Source organism: Typopeltis vanoorti, chromosome 16 (assembly GCF_054136105.1).
Source record: "Typopeltis vanoorti isolate ZY-2024b chromosome 16, IOZ_Tvanoo_1.0, whole genome shotgun sequence".
NCBI lineage: Eukaryota > Metazoa > Arthropoda > Arachnida > Uropygi > Thelyphonidae > Typopeltis > Typopeltis vanoorti.
In genome coordinates, this window is record NC_143564.1 from 60532889 (window position 1) to 60557021 (window position 24133).

Here is a 24133-nt window from a genome sequence, read left to right on the forward strand (position 1 = left end):
TACAAAAATTTGGAGTCATTAACACCCTCAAAAACAGAGCTATAACAATTTGCTCTAATGAACATGCCCTTAAACAAGAATTAAAAATTATTAGCAATACATTTATAAATAATGGCTATAGCAAAAATACTATTCATAAAACTTCATCAAAAAATAATATAGATTACAGTAAAACCATAGCTATCCCACACATTAAAGGGTTATCAGAAAAAAAAATTAATAGAATCAAACATTACAGGCTTAATGCCACTTTTAAACCACCTTTAAATTAAAAACACAAATTCATAAAAAAAACATAACTCATTTAAGGATCCTCTTCCCCCCATTGGTACATCCTGGAGTTTATTGCACCTGTAACTTACCTTATATTGGGGAAACTGAATGTACAATCCTTTTCTGCAAAAAAAGAGCACAAATGATACATTAAATTTAACCATTTTGGTGAAGCAGACCTCTTAGGTCACACTCTTAACACCCTACACCAAATTGATTGGAAAAGTACCTGCTCATTACATCACACAAAAACCTGGTATGAATGGAAATCTAAAGAAGCCTGTGAAATTTTGATTAACCACCCCAATCTTCACAATAATGGTGGCATAAAAATCCCAAGAATTTGGATGGCACACAATCAGCCCACTTCATTTCCAGTAAACCCTGACTTTAGAAATTTTTCAGCTTTTATTGACCACTATCCATACCAGTTGACTGTAATTTATATGTATACTTATATAAGTAATATATTTTTTTTTAATTTATTGTTTATTAATTTTTCCTGTTTGTAAACATGTTGCTCTCCAACTTAATTTAATTTTATAACCTAATTGGTAATAATAGGGCTCTAGCTTTGATGTAGTAAGATGTTGGAAGTTTATTTTGCACTTGGTTAGACTATAATAAATTAAGTTTAATCCTTTATCCAAGTGTGAGCAAACAAAGTTTGCATCTGAAAATATCTTCAGGACTGAGGCAAGGTGGTGCAACTCGTTGCAAAGGTGGACCAAGCTCTCATCACTCCTTGTCTTAGTATCTCCCATAATGCAAAGCACATCTCCTTGCAGACATGTATAATGTTATGCATTAAGGGAAGGGCCACTACCCAGACTGGTTTCGACCTTTATTGAGGTCTCATCAGTGGGAGGCAGACCTAGAGATGGTGACACTATGGCAGAAGTAATGGAGAGGTCATATTTACCTATATGAGTTGCCAACTGGTGTACCACCTTATTATTAAATTACTCTGGATTTAGAGAAAGATGTTGGAAGTTTATTTTGCACTTGGTTAGGCTATAATAAATTTAGTTTAATCCTTTATCCAAATGTGAGCAAACAAAGTTTGCGCCTGAAAATATCTTCAGGACTGAGGCAAGGTGGTGCAACTCGTTGCAAAGGTGGACCAAGCTCTCATCACTCCTTGTCTTAGTATCTCCCATAATGCAAAGCATATCTCCTTGCAGACATGTATAATGCTATGCATTAAGGGAAGGGCCACTCCCCAGACCGGTTTCGACGTTTATTGAGGTCTCGTCAGTGGGGAGGCAGACCGTCAGTGGGATGCCAAGGTTGAAGTAATGCAGAATTTATAAATTTTACCTATAAAAGTTGCCACAAGGTGGCAACTCACTTGGAACAATTTTTCCTTCTTTCAACTTTTCCGAGACTGTTCTTGTTGTCATTCTCCTTTTGTTATTTAATATTCTAAGCACTTCCCATTTTTTGAGCTATCACTCTATCCTCATTTTATCGTTATTCAGCACTACTCCTGATCCCTCTCCCAATCCCACAGAAATACACTAACAAAATGCTCATTGACCATTTCCATTGTATCTTCTGCAGATGTGACCCAAGTTCTGTCTCCAGCAAGTATAGTCGGTTTTCTGTGTTCACCCTCTCTTCTACCAGTGACGTAAATTCATAATTTTCTAAGGTTTTGCTTTAGTGCATTAACTAGTCTCCTTTCATGTGCCAATTTCTCCTTCATCAATATGCCTTCACCTTCCTAGCCTGCGCCGTATTCTCCTCATGCTGCTGAGAAGTATCCTGTTCTTTATATCTATTCTATGACATTCTCTTTCTCAAAGGCTCCTGCAGAATGATATTTATTCATTTCTTCCCTACTTTGTGTTTCTTCTTAACCTTAGGAATGTCGTCTGATATTGTTATAAGTAACAGATTCGGAACCAAGTCCATCACTGCTGATATTTCCTTAATTTCCAGTCTATTTCCTTGATTTGTCATAGTCCCTGCTCTGTAATTCCACATCTTGTTCTATGAAGCTTATCCCTGCCTTAAATATGATACATATTTAAGTATGATCGTCTAAATGGGTCCTTCCTCAATGAGTCATCAGACTACTTGGAGGAGGATTCATAATAAAAGTACTAAGTAAAATATATTATGTTTTCTGTTTCTTGATTCACTGCACTTTGAACCTCTTGATAGAATATCAGATTACTTGGAACTAAAAAAATTCTGGCATATTCAACATTGACAAAAAAAAGAAGTAAACTGCTGATTGGAACAAGTGATTAGCAGATAAATGTTAGGTTTGCTCTGCGGAATGCAATGAAGGATTTCGAACTCCTTGAATTTTTCTTGCATCTTTATTGCTTTGTTTATTGAAGTGTCGTCTTTTTGGATAAGCATCAGCTAAAAGTAGCCTGCACCTTCAAAATTCCACCAAATGCACAATGTGACCTTATTTTGAAACCAGTTTCTTTTTCACTGCAGTGCTGCTACACTCAGATTTTATTGATTTTGGTGTATTTAGATTGTTGAAGCAGATCTACTTTTCACTGCAGGTAACAGTTTGATTGAAACGTTCGAACTCCTTGAATTTTTCTTGCATCTTTATTGCTTTGTTTATTGAAGTGTCATCTTTTTGGATAAGCATTAGCTAAAAGTAGCCTGCATCTTCAAAATTCCACCAAATGCACAATGTGACCTTATTTTGAAACCAGTTTCTTTTTCACTGCAGTGCTGCTACACTCAGATCTTATTGATTTGGTGTATTTAGATTGTTGAAGCAGATCTACTTTTCACTACAGGTAACAGTTTGATTGAAACGTTTGTCCCCAGCATTTGTGAGCAATTTTTTCCATAAACATCAGTTCATTGTTATGCTTCTATTATATGAAGTCATTCAGAACAGTGAAGTGACTTCTGTTGACCGAGCTAAGTGGGATTTAGGAGAGGGTGATATACAATTGATGCAGTCTAATACTCTTTTACAGTTATCTGAATGATGAGAGTTTATAGACTTCATGCAAGCATTTGACTATAAGCAGAAATAAATTGTTCTGAAATTTTAAAACAAAAATGAGGTTAAAAATACTCTATCATCCTCATTTTCTGTAAAAAAATAAAATAAAATAAAAAATAATAATAATAAATAAATAAAAATAAAGTAGTTGAAACTTATGAAATACCTTGAGAGAGGTGCCATGCAGGAATGTCCACTTTCACAATATTTGTTTAACCTTTCCATGGATGAATTGGTAAGTCTGTCCAGAAAATAATGGGAATAACTGATGGGACAAAATTCACACAATAAAAAAAATATACCGATGATATGGTATTATTTAATAAGATAATAAGAAAAACTTAGATTAAAACTGCAAGGAACTGTGTAATGCAAATATATTTTAATGAAATCAAAACAATGGCAATAGGATAGAAATGAAGAACTTGACTTAGAATTGAAAGGAAATAAGCTGAACAGGCATAAACAATTTAAGTACTTGTTTGGTCACAAACAGATTAAATCATGAAGAAGCTATCAAACACAGAATTAGTGTAGGGTGGTCTATTATCACCAAACTTCCAAATATGTGAAGAAATACAATTTCTTCAAAGAGCTTTAAAGTATATCTCAGTGGCACTCCGCAAAGGTTTTTATGGTACAGATACTTGGGTTATCATACAAAAGATAGAACAAAGATTGACAGACTTTGAAAGCATATGAGAATAAATAAAACAGTATAGACTGAAGGGAAATGAAAAGCAATCGCAAAGATAAAGAAGAATTGCACTATCTTATTTCACTAATATCAAGAATGAAAGAAAAGAAAAAAGGTTTCTGGTATGTGTATAGAATGTCTACTGAAAGATGTCTCAGATTCTTCAGAAACTAAAGAGTTAAAAGGAAGAATACGACCAAGAAAACCAAAAAGGAAATGAACAGAAAACAAGTGGTCTGAATTCTTGCAGAAATTTAAATAACTTGACTGCAGGGGAAAGTTTGTTGTTCACATTAGCCAAAACATGCCTTAGGCAGATGGTTGGCCTTTTTAAGCTGATGAAAACTGTTATACATTTATTCTTGGGTTACTAAGTTCAGCTAACAGTCTGAGTGCTTATGTGGCTAGCTCAACTCTTGCAGCATATCAGGATCAGTTGAGATTGTGTGAAGATAGTGTTGGTATTATGGAGTGATTTCATTAGCCTTGAACTTTTCAACTAGGAGTGCATTCTGGTCATTGTGTTTTTATCATTATTAACATCAGACCTCCATGGAGTCAAAAGACTTATCATGGAAGGCAAACACCGTTACACACGAATCCCATTAAACTTTAAACTTATTCATCATATCTGCATTCACAGCAATGTCAGGCAATGCACTTCTGATTAACCACTCTCCATTCAAAGAACAGCCTTCTTATGCTGCCCTGCTCACACCTTCTTTATACAGCTTCCAGGGATGTCCTCTTGTTATATCCCCCTTTCTCCCATTGTATGAAAAATTTCATACAATGGGAGAAACATTTTCATACAATGGGTTGCAAAGAACAGCTCGTTCAATTCAACATAAATGTCGCTTCTATGAACAAGCAGCGAAACTGTAAGTACATTTTCTTAAATTTTGTACTTTAGAGAAGCTAAGCAGCTAAATTGGAAAATTATAATATTACAACTTTGATTAATGCTAAAATGGTGGAACAAGATGAATTTGAGTTCAAAAAAGTCCTCAATTTACTACATCACATTGCCAAAGTAAGCGGTAAGTTAAAAAATTATTTAAAAAAGGACATACTAACAAAAGGTATTCAAATAAGATGGAAAAGGAAACATAAGTATCAAAAGAACTTATCCGAGCATACTTAGCATGTGTGTGTGTGAGAGAGAATGACATGACATGCAAACGAACAAATATGTCATTCAGTGTGATATAGAATGGAATAGGAACTCAGTTTAGCTTACTTTTTTTTTTAATTGTAATGATATTTTTTTTTAGCTTCATCAAATGCTGAGAAAGAAATTTTAAGGAACAATCAGATAACTGAATTAAAGTTGATGGCTAAGAATTTTAAGTTTCTATTTTTGTTTAAAAAAAAATACACATAATTTAGTGTGGGAGTGAGTGACATGACATGTAGACAAATTTGTCATTAATTACAAAAGTGTGTGTGTGTGTGTGTGTGTGTGTGTGTGTGTGTGTGTGTGTGTGTGTGTGTGTGTGTGTGTGTGTGTGTGTGTGTGTGTGTGTGTGTGTTGTTTTTAGCCTCTTCGAATGGTGATAATAAATATTATCAAGAAATATTAAGAGACAATCAAATAACTTATTTGAAGATGATGGCTAAGAATTGTAAGTTTCTGTTATTGTTAAAAGTACACATAATTGTGTGAGTGGCATGACATAGACAAACTTGTCATTAATTGTGAAATAGAATGGAATAGGAACTCAGTTTAGCTTAATTTTTTTTCTTAATTGTAATAATTTTTTTTAGCCTCATCAAATGCTGGAGAAGAAATTTTAAGGGGAAATTGGATAACTAATTTGAAGATGATGTTAGCCATCATCTTCAGAATGTAACTTACAGAATTGTAAGTTTCTGTTATTGTTAAAAAAAAAAAAAAAAAAATACACATAATTATGTGTGTGAGCATGACATGACATGTAGACAAATTTGTTATTGACTTCAAAATGGAATGGAAGAGGAACTCAGTTTAGCTTACTATTTTTTTTCTTAATTGTAATAATTTCTTTTTAGCCTCATCAAATGCTGAGAAAGAAATTTTAAGGGTCAATCGGATAACTAATTTGAAGATGATGGCTAAGAATTGTAAGTTTCTATTATTTTTGTTTAAATCTACATGTGTGTGTGTGTGAGAGAGAGATGTAAATAAATTTGTCATTTCCACTATAAAATGGAATTGAATTTGTTTAGTCCTTATAAGCTCTCTTGTAAGTACTAAATTAAATGGAACTGTTCTTTATTCAGTTTATTCATAGTGTTGTCTGTGTTTTAAAGTTCTGCAGTTTGTCATCATCAAATTCCTACCATATACTCTCAAGGGTATACAGGATATTATGATAATACTGCATGAAAACAGTACATCATTACTATCTTCCTATCAATAATTTTCTTCCAAATTAATCTGTTATCTAAGATTCCAATATTATCTTATATTTCTGTTTTCTTTGTCACTTTTTATTGTATCAATCTACCTAGATCTTGGTCTTTCTCTGGGACTTTTTTTCTTCCATCCTGGCAAAGAATACTTGTTTTGGTATCTTTTGAAGCATTGATTTAGCTGCTGAATTTGCCTAAAAGGATAGAAAATTCAAAAATCCATGGAAGACTCGGGAAATTGGAGGCAGTCATGAAAAAGAAGAAATCATATCAAACATTTCTAGCAAGTAAATCTGCATGTGCTCTGAAAGAGTACAGAAAATTGTGATAAACAAAGCAGTGTATGAAAGCTAGTAAACATGAGTTATGAGAAGATAGGTAAAAATATAGAGGAAAATATCACAGTATAGAAGAAAAATGTTCTGGAGGTTGTTGAAAAAAGCTTAGAAATGTTGGAAAGAGTACTGTAAATGGAATCAGAGATAACAGAGTGACAGAAAATGATACATAGATATTCTAGATGTCTGCAGTATTTAATTTGAAGGACTGTTAAATGAGATAAGTGGTGGGAAACAATCAAGAAGAATGCAACTAGGAATATATATCACTACTTCAGGTGAAAAATGTCATCACAAACCTGAAATGCATAAATCCAGCTGGAATGGATGATATTCGAGAAATGCTCCAATATGGAGGTATAAGTTTAATAGGCAACTCCATTGCATAAATCATATGGCCTGCTCACACAATCAAATTCAATTATTACACTGGAGCTTTCATAGTGTCCTATCTTTTAAAAGGGAAATAAAACTGAATATGAAAATTGCAGAGGAATTTCCTTGTTGAGTGTTCCAGGTAACATTTTAATAAACATCGTAAATTCTGCACGTATATAACTAAATTAAACTATACAAAAAACTATATTTAAATTAAACATAAAACTATATTAACTGCCTGGTTTGGCAAAACATAATAAGAATAAGTACTTTCTGCTGCTGCTGTGTTTGATTATATGTACATTAATATTATAATATGTCTAATCTAAATTAAATTCTTAAGGTTAAAAAAATTATGAATTTTAAAATTATTATTTTTTTTAATAATTTAATAAATATTTGCCAAATATTAGCATGAGCCTTGTGTTTGACACCACTGTGCTACCTAACTTTTCTATCAGCTATGTTTCTTATCACTCTTCCTAACTTCTCATTATCAGTATCAGCAAATAACTGAATATCACAAGCAAGACTCTCCTATTGTCATTAATATAATAAACCTGTTAAACAGCACATGGCCAAAATACAGAACTCTGTGGTACTCAGCTGTTCACTCTCCTTTTCATATACTCCGTATTATAATACATCACTTGCTGTCAACTGTTGGTCAGCCACTCTCCAGTCCATGTCACAAGTTTATTTTGCATACCTGTCCTTTTGAGTTCGTATAACAACCTGGAAGTCTGTTGAAATGCTTTGGAAGAATCCATCATTGTCATAATATATTCATTTTCCTTATCCAACTCTTCTTTCGCTATAAAACACGAGCAGATTGCTAAAGCAAGACCTCAATATAATCTTATTTAGCCCAAAGTACATAACCTTACACTTTCCACATTAAGCTGGTAGCCATCATCCATGGTAGCTTCTGTCCACATTGTTGTAACCTATACTATTACTCTATTCAAATAAGTGTGCAGAACTTCTACATCATGTTCGTTAACCATTTGTCACCCACTGTTAGGATCATTTGCAAGCAATGGAATATTTCCCATTGTTCTGAAATCATTCCTATATCATTAATATACAAATCAAACAGCAGTAGCCCAAGTGCACTATGGCACAGCACACATCTGCTGTTTAATTCATCTGCATCATATGCTGCTCTCTAATGCCTGACTCATGTCAATCAGCTACTCTCCTCTATATCACCAATTTTAAGTCTATTCCCATTGCTCCACATATGTAATAGGATTCTTTGTATTATCTTATTGAATGTCCTTTGCAGAGTGTAGCAATATCACGTTATAGTCATTTCGTCTTATTCAACTGAGCTGTCACTATTGTAGAAAGTGTCAGTTCCTAAGATAAGATCCCCCCTCCCTTTCACAAAGCCATACTGTTCCCAAAAGAGTATCGTATTCCAGTCCTGAATTTTGCCCTTAACCAACTTTTCCATGCTGTTCTCGTGGAAAGGCTTAGATGATGGTTATGCATTTTTTACTAAATAATTTAAGGAAATTACAATGTCAACTAGGATATACATTAAAATAAATTTTAATATACTTCAATATTTCAGCAACGTCACGTTGCCATTTTCAAGAAACTTAAGAACAAGACACGTGCACACAGGCACAACAAACAGTAAGTGAGGAAGCTATTATTTCTCCTAAAGTCCTGATGGTGCCCCTAGCGGGCAATGTTGGTATTCTTGGGCGATTGGGCTGAAGGTATTCTGATGTAGGTTTCCCAAATTTGAGACAGTCTCATGCAGCCAAATTTGTTGAGATTTGGATTGTTTCTTAGGGCTGAAGCTGATTCCATGAAAAGCCTTTCATATTTGTATTTACTACGGTGTATTATCGTGGCTTTCTTCCACTGTCTTCTATGACCTGTATCCAGTGCATGGTCAGCAAGACCAGAGTGGCTGTATTGGTGAAACCGGATGTAGTCCTTGTGTTCTGAAATTCTGATATTTGCTGTCCTGCCTGTTTGGCCAAAGTAGGACAGCTTACAGCTGCAAGGGACCTGGTATATACCAGGTAGGTCGGGGGGGGGGGGGGAGTCTTTAGTAGAGCGGATAAGGGATGCCAATTTTTTATATGGTCTGTAACAAGAAGTTAAGTCATGTTTTTTTTTTAGGATTTTTGTAATTTTTTCTGAGGTGCCTCGGATATAGGGTATGGTGATGGATTTAGAGTAATCCTTGTTGTGAAGGGGGTTATGGTTTACTGGTTTCAATATTTTTTGGATTTTTTTTTGGGGGGGGGGGTAGCCATTGCTCAAGAAAGAAGTGTTGAGAATGTGGTTAGGGCATTGTCATTTGAACAGATAAGTTTAGCCCTGTTGTGTAGTGTCTTAATAATTCCATATTGTTGCGAGGAGGAGGAGTGGTGGGATTGTTGGGAATGTATCTGCCTGTATGGGTGGCTTTTCTATAAACTGAGAAAACCAAAGTTCCATCAGGCTGGCGGGTGACTAGTGTGTCTAAGAAAGGAAGGCAGTTGTTTTTTTCTTCTACCAGGGTGAATTTGATTCTGGGGTGCTGGTTGTTTAAGTGTGTTAGGAAGGAGAGGAGTGCATAGGAGCCATGTGGCCAAATAACGAACACATCATCAACATAGCGAAGCCAAATGGTTGGTTTTTGTGGGGCAGAGTTTAAAGCTTTCTCTTCAAAGTCTCCATATAAAAGTTGGCCAAGGGTGGGGAGAGTGGAGAACCCATGGCTGTCCCCTCTATTTGTTTGTAGAATTTTCCTTGCCAAACAAAATAGCCTGAGTTCATTGTAAACTGAAATAGGGCTGTGATATCAGGAGGAAATTTAGCTTGGATTAGCGCTAAGGATTCTTTGAGTTGGACATTTGTGAAGAAGGAGGAGATATCAAAACTGATCATTATGTCAGTGTGTTTGAGTGTAAGGTTTTGTATGCCGGCTTTGAAGTGGGCTGAGTTTTTTTTATGTGTGAAAGTGTGTTGCCAGTATAGTGTGAGAGAGCTTTGGTCAAATGTTTAGCTAGTTTGTATGTGGGGGAATCAATGCCATCCACTATGGGATGTAATGGCACATTTTCCTTATGTATTTTTGGGAGTCCATAAATACGGGGGGGGGGGGGTATGGGGTTAAATGGTTTTAATTTGTTAATGATTTCCACAGGCCAAAAAGTGACCTTCTTAAGGAGCCTGTTGAGTTCTAATTTGTGAGTTGGTAGGATTGTACTCGATAGGGAGGTAAGTAGCCCGATCTAACAATAGAGCTTTCAGCTTACCTGTGTAATCCTTTTGGTTAAGCAATACTGTGGTGTTCCCTTTATCAGCTTTGGTGATTATTATTAAAGATTAAATATGATTAAAGAAAAACAAGAAAATAATAATCATTAAAGCTGATAAAGGGAATGCCACAGTATTGCTTAACCAAAAGGATTGGTTAAGAGGATTCACAAAAGTGGTCAGTGGTCTTCGGAATGTGGAGCACAAAGACAAATTGAAAGAATGTACATTGCAAAGCTCGTGAATAGAGGGAGGATATAATTTGAGTCAGTCAGACTATGTTTGTCTGACTTTGTTAGTCAGGAGCTATTATCAGGTTGACATGGAAGAAATTTTTCACAAAATGGGAGAGTGGGAGTGTGAACAGAGAAGTTGGGATCAAGTTCTTTGCATGCAGAGTGAGGAGGTGAGTTGAATGCATTGCTTGAGTGTGTTGTGAAAGTAGGCACTTTGAATCAGTTTAAGGCATGGTTGGATGAGCTTTGTGGGTGATATGTGTACCACCCACAATGAGGCTCTGACTCCATGGAAATCAGATGTTAATAATAATTACTAATTATTATGTGAACTCAATTGTGGGGACAGATTTGAAGGTGGAATGATCACAGAGAAAAAAGGAAATGAAATTTATAGAACTGCTAAGAGATAATTACCTGAGGCAGCATGTAATGAAGAGCACTTAAGGTTCATATCTTTGTTAGTATCAGAAAGTTTGGTAGTAATGAAGGTAGCCACACTGTCTCTGAATGAAAACAGTGATCATGTGGTCTTGACCTGAGAGATAGAGATTGACAGAAGTTGTTGTTGAATGAAAACAGTGATCATGTGGTCTTGACCTGAGATATAGAGATTGACAAAAGTTGTGAAGTTACAAAGGAGTATACATGAAAATAAAAATCAGGTGATTATGAAAAACTGAGGAGATAGTTTGAAGCAGTACTGTGGCATAACAATATGGATGGGAAAGAGATTAAGATGGGCAATAGATGTTTAAAGAAAGCAGTATCTGAGTGTATACCAGATTCAGGAGGTTAAATCGGGTAGAAATTAAATAGATGAGTAGCATAATTAAGGCAGGAGTTGCAGAATAAGAAAGTTGTAGTGGGTAGTATATAAAGAGAAAGGTGACACAGTGATTTGCAAACCTTTTGAGCCATACAGAACACAGACAGAAAGAGTGACCTTAATAGTAAAGAGGATCAAAGCTAATTATAAGAACTAACTCTTTGATTTCCTTTATTATGTGATGAGTAAAAAGAATGACTGTAGAATGATGACTTGAACAATATCTGATAATATGTAGGTAACAGAAGCAAAGGAAATAGTTGAGTTACTGAATGATCATTTTGCAAGGGTGTACCATCAATGGGAATATATTGCAGAGCCTTTCTGCGAGAACTGCATGGAATTAGATGTGAGGAATGTGATCAGATGAATTGGCTCTTTCTCTTATCTAGATAAAACTGTTTAATTTTAGCTTCAGTTTTTCTAAATCCCTTAGGGAATGGATGGAGGACAAAATACTTCCATTGAATAAAGAAAGTTCCAAAACACATTTAGAAAATTAAAGATAAATCATCTCAGTTGTAGTGCTTAATGTATTGGAAAATATATTGCATTTGAAATAGGGAGTGGTCATCTCTTAGCTTTAAGTAGAATAAAAATGAATATCACATTGAAGAGAACAGTATTTAAAAAAGTTTTTAAAAAAATTTTATTTCAGCAGCTTTTACAGCCAAACTATAGACTGAACTACAGAAACATTATTCAGCAAAAAGTGAAGCAGTTCTAAAACAAGAACCTGACTCTCATGACAAACTCTTAAGTTTGATTCAGAGATTGCTTCCTAGCTGAATCAATCTGTTGATTGATTTAGCTAGGGAACATGTGGGGAAGTTGTTTGCTAGGATAGAAAATTAAGAACAATGATGGACACAAGATGTTAAAGAAGCAGTCCTGGAAAAGGAGATAGCATACTGAAAACTCCTAGCTAAATAAGTTGATGGACGCCCTAAAAGATTACAAAGAATAATAAATGCAAGAGCTAAGCTATGTAAAAGTTACTATACAAAATTAGGAGAGAAATATCAGGAAGGTGGTAAAATATTCCAGAGACCATTGGAAATGCTTAGAAATGGAAAGAGTGCTGTAAAAGGAAATGAAAGATGATACATATTCTTAGAAAGACTTAAACGAAACAGGCAGTGAAATTTCAGTGCATATCTGTGTTTTAGGTAGAAAAATGGGGAAAGGAATAAAGCTTTTATAGTAGCTACACTGCATAATTCATAAAGCCAGGTTGTCAAATTGGTTTCTATCTATAAAAAGAGAAATAAAGCTGAATGTGAGAATTACAGAAGAATTTTAGTACTAAGTATTCTAGATAAGATTTATGCAGGCATTCTTAAGAAGGCCTATTCCAGATCTATAAACTTAAGATTTGTAGATCTGGAATAAAATTTTTTAAGAAAATTTTTTTTGAAGTTTATGATACCATATTCTAGTCTCCTTCAAAGTACTCTCCATGAGTCAATGCACTTGTTCCTCAACAGTTATGAAACTGTTCAACTGGAATACTGTTTATGGCCTCCACTGACTTTTCTTTCACTTTGTCCACATCAACAAATTGCTGCCCTTTCATGGTTTTCTTTATCCTTGAGAATAATAATAAAATAAAAATAAAAAAAAAACACGTGGAGAGAGATTGGATGAGTAGCATGGTTGCTCCCCATCCTCGCTACTCATCCAATCTCTCTCCATGAGTTCTTGTTTTTCGTCAAGAACTGTTGGACAGACAGGGCCATATGGACTGGGGCATTGTCGTGTTGCAACAACCAATCTGCTACTCCACAGTTTTGGCCATTTTTGTAACACACAATCACGCAGTCTTCTCAAAACATTGAGGTAAAAATATTGGTTTACTGTCTTGTCCAGGAGGAACAAATTCTTTGTGTACAATTCCAATCACATGAAAAAACAAATTAACATTGTCTTGACATGCCTTCTTTGTGAATTTACATGTTTCCATTCTCTTGATGCTTGTTTTGTTTCTGGATCATAACCGTAGCACCAAGACTCATCCCCATCACAATTTTTGAAAGAAAGTTGTGGTCATTAAGAACTTGCTTCCTCAAATCACAGCAAGCAATCACAGTTTTTTTTTTTTTTTTTTTCCATCGACATTTTAGCGAACTAGGCACAAATTTAGCGGATACACATTTCATTTGCAAATCTTCTGTTAAAATTCGCTGGCACAAACACTTGGACAAATTTCTCTCTTCAGTAACTTGCTCAATGGTCTTTCAACAATTTTCATTGATTATCTGGCAAACCTTTTCGATCATTTGCTGCTTGTCGAAGGCTGGCCAGATCCTGGTTGGTCTTCAACTGACGTATGCCATTTTTGAACCAGGAAAACCACTTGTAGAACTGCATTTTGTTTACTTAAAGCATCGTCCTTAAGGACTTGCTGAAGCATAACAATAGTTTCAGCTGCAGTTTTTTACACAAAAGAAAACAAAATATTGATGTTGTACTTCTAAAAATGTGTAGTACCAGTCTGAAGGATTTTCTAACTACAATTGAATAATAGATATAAAAAATTTAGGATCAAAATCAGCAATAAAAAAAGATCATATGCAGGAATATTAGAAAACTTTAGTTCCATTTCAATGGAGACCTGTAACACAAGTAAAATATTTCAACTATTTAGACAGTTTTTAATGAAGGTGGAAAGTTAAATATGAAAATAGACAACATGGTGAGGAGCCAGCTGAATAAATATAAAATAAGATGGAAATTAGCCAAAACACTAAACTAGAAGTATGCAAAACAGTGTTCAAACCAGTTTTAAATTATGGAACTGAGAGCTGGATTAGAAAAACGTTTCACCAAAGACTAGAGACAACAGAAATGAGAGTTCTGAAAAAAAAAAAAATTAGGGGAGCGAACAGATGGCATAAATGGTAAAATCATATTAAAAATGAAGATATTAGGAAGGAACTTGATATTGTTACCAGTGCTAATTAAACAATGGAAGAGAGGAAAGGTTAGCCAAGCAGATGTTTGATGATAACATGGCATGTAAAAAAAAAAAAAAAAAAAAGAGGAAGACCGAGGTCTAGACTGATTCAGTCAGAAGTGCCTTAATAAACCAAAATATTCGATATGACAGTACTGGAGAGTTGACAAGTAAGACTAATTTGGAGGGATTGTTGATCAGAGATTAGTAATAATGTATGCTGAATCATGTAGTACTGTTATAGTAGCCTGTACAATCCCTTTGATGGTACATATCAGGAAATTAATGATGATGAAGCTAATAAACAGAAAAATTCAGGAATGGGTAGACATAAATGTGATATTCTATAGGAAAGAATGTGGTTTTGTGAACAGTAGGTCTTCACTTACTAATTCTCACTTTTTGATAATGAAGTGACATTTGAGTTGGATAAAGGAAATTGTTGTTAAACAGTGGTACTGTTGGACTTTGCAATGACATTTAATTAGATACCGCATGGAACTTTCTTCATTAATTAGTACAAATAAGAAAGGATATGAAGCTGATGATTTTGTTTTTTATCCATTTATCCCACACATGTGAGTAACAAGAACCTATAGCACATCAGTGCCTTGTGTAAGGTAATTTGGATAAAAGGATGGCTAATGGACTGCCATCAGAGTGGCATATATGAGAATTTAATCCATGAGAAGACAAGTGACTTGGTGGGATCAGTGGTTGGCTCTCACGTGTTTGATTTGTGCATAAGTGATAGCCAGAATGGCTAAAGAGGAAAATATTCATTGGATTGCTGGTGATGCAAAGCTAGGATTAAGCAATAATTAATGAAGATGAGGAACTGATGTAGAGATCCGCATGATACTGTCATTATGGTTAAAGGATAACCGCTGCTAGTTTTTACATGGCTAAATGTTCCGTGTATACTACATTAGTACAATTGGACTGTAGGAAATTAAGGCCATGGATTTGTGGACTCACTGATTACAGAGAATTGAAGTTAAGAGGGCATATTGCAAAATTGGCCAAAACAGTACATCAATTTACTTCGATGTTGAACATACTGACAACCTGGGATGGGGAAGTTATTATTCTTCTTTATAAGGCCACATATGAACTACTGTGCACTGATCTGGTCATTTAGATTCTTTGCAGATAAGAAAGTGGAGAGTGTCTAGAGATTGTGACAGGTCTATGGAATGCTTCTTATGATTATATATTGAAGATCTGTTGGTTACAAAGACTAGTTGATAGACAAGAAAGGGGGTGGGGGGACATATAGAAACGTAAATTATTATTAAAGGGGTTTTATGGGATAAGCATAAGACTTTTCAATACATGGCAGGAAGAGAGAGAACAAGGTGTTACCTCTGCAAGCATGTATTGGAGGGTGGTTAATAGGTTGCCAGAGGAGGTGGAGTGCTTCATTGATGAATTGGGTTTAAGGAGGTCATTGATAGATAGTGTAATGGTTGGGGAGAGCCTCCTCCAATGAGTTTTTGACTCCATTAGATGTCTGAAAAAATAATAGCAATGTCTATACTAACTTTCTCTGCATTTGTTTTAATATTTTTTCCTACTTGCCTGTTAATATTATCCTGAAGGTATTTCCAGTTATATTAAATAACAAAACATAATGGTATTCTAATTTTTATGTTATGACAAGAAAATTCTAGTTGATTAGTTATCTCAAATACAGAGCATGTTGTTATCATTTTGTTGCATATAACTTCTGAAATATAACCAGACATTCAAGAAAAGCAGCTTTGCTGAAAAAAATCCAACTTTCAAGTCTCTTTAAACCAATACAATTTATTAACAGAGCAGTCCAGTACAAGGTAAGTCTGGGTCACAGGGAAGATGTTCATAACTTCAATTTGATCTCTTTAATAGTCAGTTAAGTGAGCAAAGTCATGGAACATCCCACCTTACCTCTTGGACTTGGCCATCAAACTTCTATTATTTCCCAAAGTGGAGACATGTTTCAGTGGTATCCATTTTAAAAATAATGAACTCGTCAAATCAGAAGTGATATTAAAGAAGAAAAAAAAAAAGAAAATAAAATTAAAACAATATGAGTCTTTCTATGATGACATTGAAAAATTTGCTAGATGATGGAGAAAATGTATTGGTGGGGGGGGGGGGGGGAGATTATGTTAAGAAATAGTGCATGATAAGTATTTGCTAGTTTTCTTCATTGTTTTATTTCACTGATACATCTTTTAGGTGGGAAGATGTCATCATTAGAGAGATTACTTTTGGATTGCCTCTTGTATTGATTCTCAGAATATATATTCTTTTCATTTAGTTGATTTTTTGATGTCACCAGGTCCGCTTGCAAAACATAACACATCATCACTGTGGGCAAGAGAGTAAAGGGGAAAAAGGAATTTGTGTCTCCTTGAACAGCTGTAAGTTGTAGTCCTGTGCAAAGGTGGGGGTTCTGTTCCAAAGAACTGAGGTAGAAAGAGTAAAATAAGGAAACAAAGTTGGTTTAGTGAATTTGAAAGTTCTTAATTTTTTTCCTTTTTTTTGCTCTGTATTATTTATATTCACTAAATAAGATGGATAAAATATGTTTCTATGGATAAATGGATGGTCCTTAAAATTTTAAAGGATGGAAATAAAAATTAAACAGACATATTCAAAAAGTCACACTGTAATGATGTAATCTTGCTTTTTTCTAAATATAATTATAATTACAAAAAAGTGTTTTATTTTTATTACTAACTTTCATAGCTGGAAGACCATGTGGTCGGACGCAACATGTTACACCAACTGGACATATTCAACCAAAAAATCATTCTTTATCAGCAGGAAAAACATGCAGATATAATATTTCACAACCAGAGAATGAAACAGAAGAAGTATTTCTTATGGTATATGCTTTTGCATTTTCTGAAGATGATTCCATGTACATTTTGCCCGAAAAGTCTGAAATACAACTCTTTTCATTCCATGGTTTGCAAGGTAAGTTTAAAATGTTGCTATCTTTCTGTAAAATAGGCTTCAGAATGCATTCTGGAAAAACATATTCCAAATGTCATAAGAAAATGCAGTGTATTGCATTATTATTATTGTTATCCTAAGACTCCATGGAGTCAAAGAGGAGGTCTCTTTGTCATACACACAGCTCATCATACTTTGCCTTAAACACATTCAAATTCTCTGCAGACACTACACTCAGTGCATTCCAATCATTCACAACTCGCCATGCAAAAAACCTGTTTCTCACACTTTCCTTTTCTTCAGCTTCCAGGGATGGCCTCTTGTTCTTCCCCGATCCCCCACCATTTTATGAAAACCTCTTCGACATTAATCCTGTAGTAATCCCTTATCAACTTGTATGTCTCTATCATATCGCCCCTCTTCCTCCTATCCACTAGACTGTAAATTGCATCTTCTCAACATCATATTCAACATTCCAAAGATCAGAAACTACCTTAGTCGATCATCTGTGGACCCTTTCCAACATATCTTCATTCTTTTGAAAAAGCAGGTGACCAAATCTGTGCACAGTAGTTCATATTTGGCCTAATCAAAGCCTTATACAGTGAACCAGAATCTTCTTACTTCTACAAGTCAGTGTCCTCTGCATCATTCCCAGAATTTGTCGTGTCTTCACAATTTTGGCAATGTGTCCTCTAAATTTTAGATCCTTATCCACCATCTCTTATTTCCTCCACCTCCAACAATATATCCCACCAAGTGTAAATTCTACATCCCATCTTTGTTTCTCAAATTTTAAAACCTTACATTTTGCAACATTGAACTGGTATTACCATTCACTCAATCTAATAAGGTGTCTTCTTGTAAAGTCAGAACACCTACTCTGCTCTTCTTAGTTCATCCCAACTTTGCATCATCTGCAAACATCTGAATATCCCCATCGAAATCTTCCACAATATCATTAACATGTAGGTTAAACAGCAATGACCCTAAAACAGACATCTGAGGCACACCACTAGTGACTTTCTTACAGGAAAATGCTCCCTCATACAGAACTTACTGACTCCTATCAGATAACCAATCTCCAATCCAGTGCACTAGATTAATCACCTTATTGTAATAAGTAGATTACTAAAACATGACCTCCCTTTAGCAAATCCATGCTGTCCATCAATGATAATACCATTGTTGTCAACCCAATTCTGGATCCTGGTTCTCACTAGCCTCTCCAACACTGTAACCACAACAACTGACATACGGATAGACCTATAATTTAATGCTTGAGTTCTGTCACCTCCCTTTTGAAGCGGCACAATCTTTCCTTCCTTCCACTCCTTTGGAACTTGACCCAGTGTATGATTTTATAATAAACGAATATATCAAGGCAGATGTCAGCTCCCCTGCACAGTTCTGTAAAATATGTAGTGATATATCATCAAGCCCCACAGCCTTATTAACATCAAGTTTGCTCAATTCCCATATACCTCTTCCTCACTGACAATCAGTCTCTCCTCCTCATCCACTGCTCATTAAATTAAATACGTCAACTATATCCTCAGCAGCAGCTGTCTTTATAGTATTTTCTCATCAGTGCCATTCTACCATAATAATTCTTTTTTGCTTAAGTTAAGGATATTACATCCCATATTGTTTCATAGCCAAATATAGAAACTATATAAAGTTCGGCGAGTCCAAGCATAAGCAAATACCTGGATAGTCCATATGGTAGTGCAACATGGGGCAACTCATATGGACTATCCAGGTATTTGCTTACGCTTGGACTCGCCAAACTTTATATAGTTTCTAGATTCGGCATGAAACTCTTTGAGTTTCTTATTCGGCTATGAAAAAATATGGGATGTAATATCCCTTAACTTAAATAATTTCATGTCGCCGAATTGAAGCCTTTGGCTCTTCATATAATTAGTAATTTATTAGGAAACCTTCTTGGCAGTTCTAATAGTAGGGTATGCATGTTCTGTTCTGTTTGCTACAACTTGGTATTAACTACCTACTCACTGATGAGACCTCAATAAATGTTGAAACCGGTCTGGGTGGTGACCTCTCATAATGTAGAACAGTAATACAGCTCCTAGGAGCTGGGTTTCACATTATGAGAAAATACCAAGAACAGTGATCGGAGCTTGCTCCACCCTTGCAATGAGTTGCCCTATGTTGCACTACCATATGGACTATCCAGGTATTTGCTTACACTTCGACTCGCCGAACTTTTATATAGTTTTATATTCGGCTATGAAACAATATGGGATGTAATATCCCTTAACTTAAATAATTTCACGTTGCCAAATTGAAGCCTTTGGCTCTTCATATAATTAGTAATTCTTTTTTGCTTTTACTAGTTACATATCGAAAAAACTTCCTCGGATTTTTTTTTTTTTCTTTTCCATTAGCTAACTGCCGATCATACTACACTTTTGCTACCCTTACCAACGGAGTCACTCTCCTTGCCTGTTCTTTATAATCCTCATAGAATTGATTATTACACTCATCTTACACTCTCTGTCCAAAAAGAAACCGAACTTTTGATAGAAAATAAATTGCTGGAATCTCAAAACGGCTGAAGAGAAAAAATTATTAACTACTGAAATGGGTTGGCTAAGAAGATTACTTGGAGTATCTCTACTGCATAGACTAAGAAAACGACTAAAACAAGAAATAACAATAGTAGACAAAATCCAAGAAAGAAGACTGCGATGGGCCATGTGACCAGAATGGGAACAGAAAGATTACCATCTAAAGCCCTGAATACAACGATGGAAGGTAAAAGATCCAAAGGGTAGCCCAGAATTAGATGGATAGACAAAATAAAAGAGGACCTGAAATACCAAATCACAACAAGCAACACCAAAATGGACAGAATTGTTCGCACTCTCCAGGGACAGACATTAGTGGAAAGAGTTCATTCAGCCTCATCATCGTCATCCACATAGATGATGGGAGAGAGAATAAGAATACAGGTAACCCTTGAATAACGCAGATGTTAGATTCCATAGAAATGCTGTGTTATATAAATTGCGTTATGTGAGACTTAGATCACATAGAAAAAGTACAGTTATGTTCTGAAATAGTTTTTTTTTTTTTTAATTATATAAACAACAGTGACATCCAACAAAAATATATTTTTATTTCATTCAGATAATTTATCTAAGATAAGAAAACATATAAACTTATAAAAATTACAAATTATACGTAAACTTCATTTCACGTAATGCATAAATGTTTTAGGCAAAATAAAGTGCATATTTTAATCTTTAATCACTGTCTTCAAAACTAACATTTCGAAGATGTTCTTTATTTACAAGTGGCAGGACGTTGTCATCACTTGAAATCCCTTGGACATCATTTGCATAATTCTCATTGCATACTTTGGCTGGTTTAGTTATCAAGGAGTCAGTAATAAGACCTTGCTTACCACTATGCTGCAAATTTTAATTAAGTTCATAATATGGAGCTAAACAAATCGCCAATTGTCTTGTGAATTTTCCGGAGCACTCCATTGAGGGATCATTATCCGTAAAATACCTTCTTAACTTTCTTGCCAAGTTCAATCCTTCTGCTAATTTCTTTAAACTGAATTCTTTAACGTTTTCATCACAATCAGAATCTTCGGCAGAACTTTCCCCGCCAGTTGGCTCGACGTCATCTATTAATTGTACCAGTTTCTCCTCATTTAAATCTGTTTCCTCACTTAATTCACTAATTTCATTTTCAACTATATCGCAAAAGTCCTCTAAGTGGCCATTACTATGAAAATAAATTTTTACATTTAAAAAAAAAAAAAAAAAAACATTATATATTGTATGTAACTCACCAGAAAATAGTGCTCAGCTTGAGATTAACACACTTATGATTTTTAATAAGCTTTCCTGGCAGAAAACGAAGACAATTTTCAACAATAAACAATTGATGTACATGCGTGCTAAAGTGTATTTCCCCTAATATAAATTCACTACTTATAACTACATACCCGATACGGGCAGACACAAATTTAACGAACATAAAATTTGACTTAAAAAAAATTTTTCCGCATGACCTAAAAATCGTGCGGAAAAATATATGAAAATATAAAGGATTACTACAGTTTGTAGACAGTGTTATATCAAAACCGTGTTGAATAAGGGTTACTACAATTTGTAGATCGCATTATATCGAAACTGCGTTATACGAGGGTTACCTGTGCATACAGTGCTTGTGGTAGTTAATTAAAAGGAATTGTCATAATGGCCTTGAAAAGCCACATTATGTCATGGAGATCAGATGCTTTCTGTATGAGCAGCATGGCTAGGAATATCTCTTTTCATTACATGTTCCCCAGCTCTTCTTTTCTTCATCGTAATAGAAGCTCAACTTAATATAAAAAATTAACTTCTCTCTCTCAAGAAAGAAAGAAAAAAGGCAGCTTAAAGCCTTACAAAAAAATCTCTTCTGCACCCAATTTACCAAGATCTGTGGCATTAGTGTTAACTTAAATGATGCTCACCATCACCTACAGACATCCAAACCTGATTTAAGACCAAATCCCAAATTGTTGCAACAACAACATACCATCTTAACTGTCCAAACTACATGATTCCTTATGCTACAAGGGTAGTATTTAGTTCATTAGTTTATATGATAGAAACATAAGCCAAAACGTCATAAGTCATAAAATTTTCACTCTATGCTCAGTATGAATTTTAAATTAAACAGGCAGAAAGATTATCAGGCACTCAATGTAAAGCTGTGTGCTACATGCAAATGACATTGTGGCATGATCTAAAATACATTAAGATCTTAAGTGAATAATTTTAAAAGAAATAGATTATTGTACTTTAAAAACTAATGAACATGGCAGGATGTAGGAAGAGTTATTTCCCATAAGAGGGATAACTTCATTTCATTTCTGTTCATATTTGTTTGGTGAAGAAAAGTGTCACAACTTTCTTTTGTTTATAATGTTCTAAGAGAGAACTGCTTTTTGTGAAAGATCTTAGTCTTTTTCCAAAGGATTCAGTGTTTGTTGACATAGCATGTTCTGTTAGTCCAGACTGGCTCATGAAATTTAATATAATCATGAAGTTCATCTTAATTATAACTTTTTTTTGCCTACTTTCTCTTGGATTCTGCTCTGCTATATGCTAATCTTTGATGTCTACCCGTCAGCCAGTCTTTTATCCCTGTCACTAGCTTCATAACCATTCCCACTTACTCCACTTTTACATAAAGTTCTGTGTGGTGTCAAAGTACAGCAGTATTATGGGCTACCCATTTTCACCAACTGAACTATCGGGGTCGGCTTCATGTTTTTTCTGCAGCTTTCTGTAATTCCTTATTTGTGAGCTCTTTTCCCAGAGCTTTCAACTTCTCTGTATCTTCATTATCAAACTCCAACTCTTTGGTCCTCAACCTATCCTGTTACCAATATCTTGTATGGCTTTATCTTTGTTGAATCCATGGAATGTATGAATGTATATTTCAGTAGCTTCTTTCAAACACCAATCATACATTATGTGGTCATCTCACTCCATGCTGCATCTAGATTATTTTGTACAATACAAGATATTTCCTTGCTACTGAGAGTTCTCTCTCTCTCAGCAGCATTTCTTAGTTGTCATAAAGACAGCAATAATACTGTGGTCCATGAGGTGCAGAAGTAAGGTGGTATTTGGTGAGGAGCATGTTAATGGAATGGTCATCATAAGTATGAATAGTCATGAGTCACATACATCATAGGTGAAGGATTGACTGTGCTTCTATCACTACTGCTAGATCCTGATCTATAACTTGCTACCTCTGTCCTGGAGTTGTTATGTAACAAAACCATTTTGTCCTCTTCACACTATGTGACTATACCAGAACTGTCTTTAGGTCCAGTACGATCCCAAAGTGCAAAAGAACGTTGTTCTGCTGCGCCTGCTCATATTACACAGGCTGATATTCTATCCATTCCCACGGTAGTACTTGCGTTCAGATTGTATAGTATATAAAGCATCTCGATTTCGTCTATCTCTATTCTCACATCCCCCTTTCACAACCTGGATGACACATCCTCACAAAGGTGATTACTCAGTAATTAAACTTATCCTTCTGCTTCATTCCTTCTCATGTAGTTTTCTCTTATAATCTGGTTTGTCTTCCTTATTCTGATCACATTTGTTGTTGCCTTTTGCTTTGTGCTACTGATGAATGTTCTACTAAAGATCATTTTCCTCTTCCATCTAGGAATGTACTGAATCTCTGAGTAGATCACTATGATGATTCCCTTCCTTTGTTCAGACCCCATCCAGGATTGAGTAATTTTTATAATAGTTTTTTTTTTTTTTTTTTTTTCCTCCAGCTGAAGTCGAGTTAGCTAGTTTCTTATAGAGATGGCAAAGTTGTCTCGCTGGAAACGATTTTTTTCATCCCATAAAACAGACAACAGTGAGGAACACATGCATTTAACAAATATAATACATGCTCTCATTAGTGTAGTTGCTTCTGTCATTATTCAAAATAACCGTAACTGATCCTTTTACTTATATAAACAGTCATCATCATCAAATTCCTGCAATGTACCCTCAAGCGGTGTACAGGATATGACAGTACAACATGAAAAAATTACATCATTACTAACTTCCTATCTACAATTTTCCTCCAAATCAGTCTGTTACTTGTCAAGACTCCAACATTATCAGATCTTATATTTCTATTGTCTAAGGCACTTTGTACCGTATCAATCCACCTATATCTTGGTCTTCCTCTGGGTCGTTTTCCTGCCAACCTGGCAGAGAACACTTGTTTTGCTAATCTTTCCTCTCCCATTCTATTTAAGTGACCATACCACCTTA

The 24133-nt window shown here is 35.0% G+C and overlaps 1 protein-coding gene across 1 annotated transcript in view; it reads left to right on the forward strand.

Annotated features, from left to right (window-relative positions):
- Positions 1 to 24133, forward strand: part of LOC150098057 (uncharacterized) — a 345306-nt gene that overhangs the window by 159483 nt on the left and 161690 nt on the right. Inside the window, exons 11-12 of the mRNA XM_090406364.1 lie at positions 5991 to 6062; positions 17094 to 17324. Coding sequence (XP_090262490.1) covers positions 5991 to 6062; positions 17094 to 17324 — 303 coding nt within the window. The remainder of the gene's footprint in view (positions 1 to 5990; positions 6063 to 17093; positions 17325 to 24133) is intronic.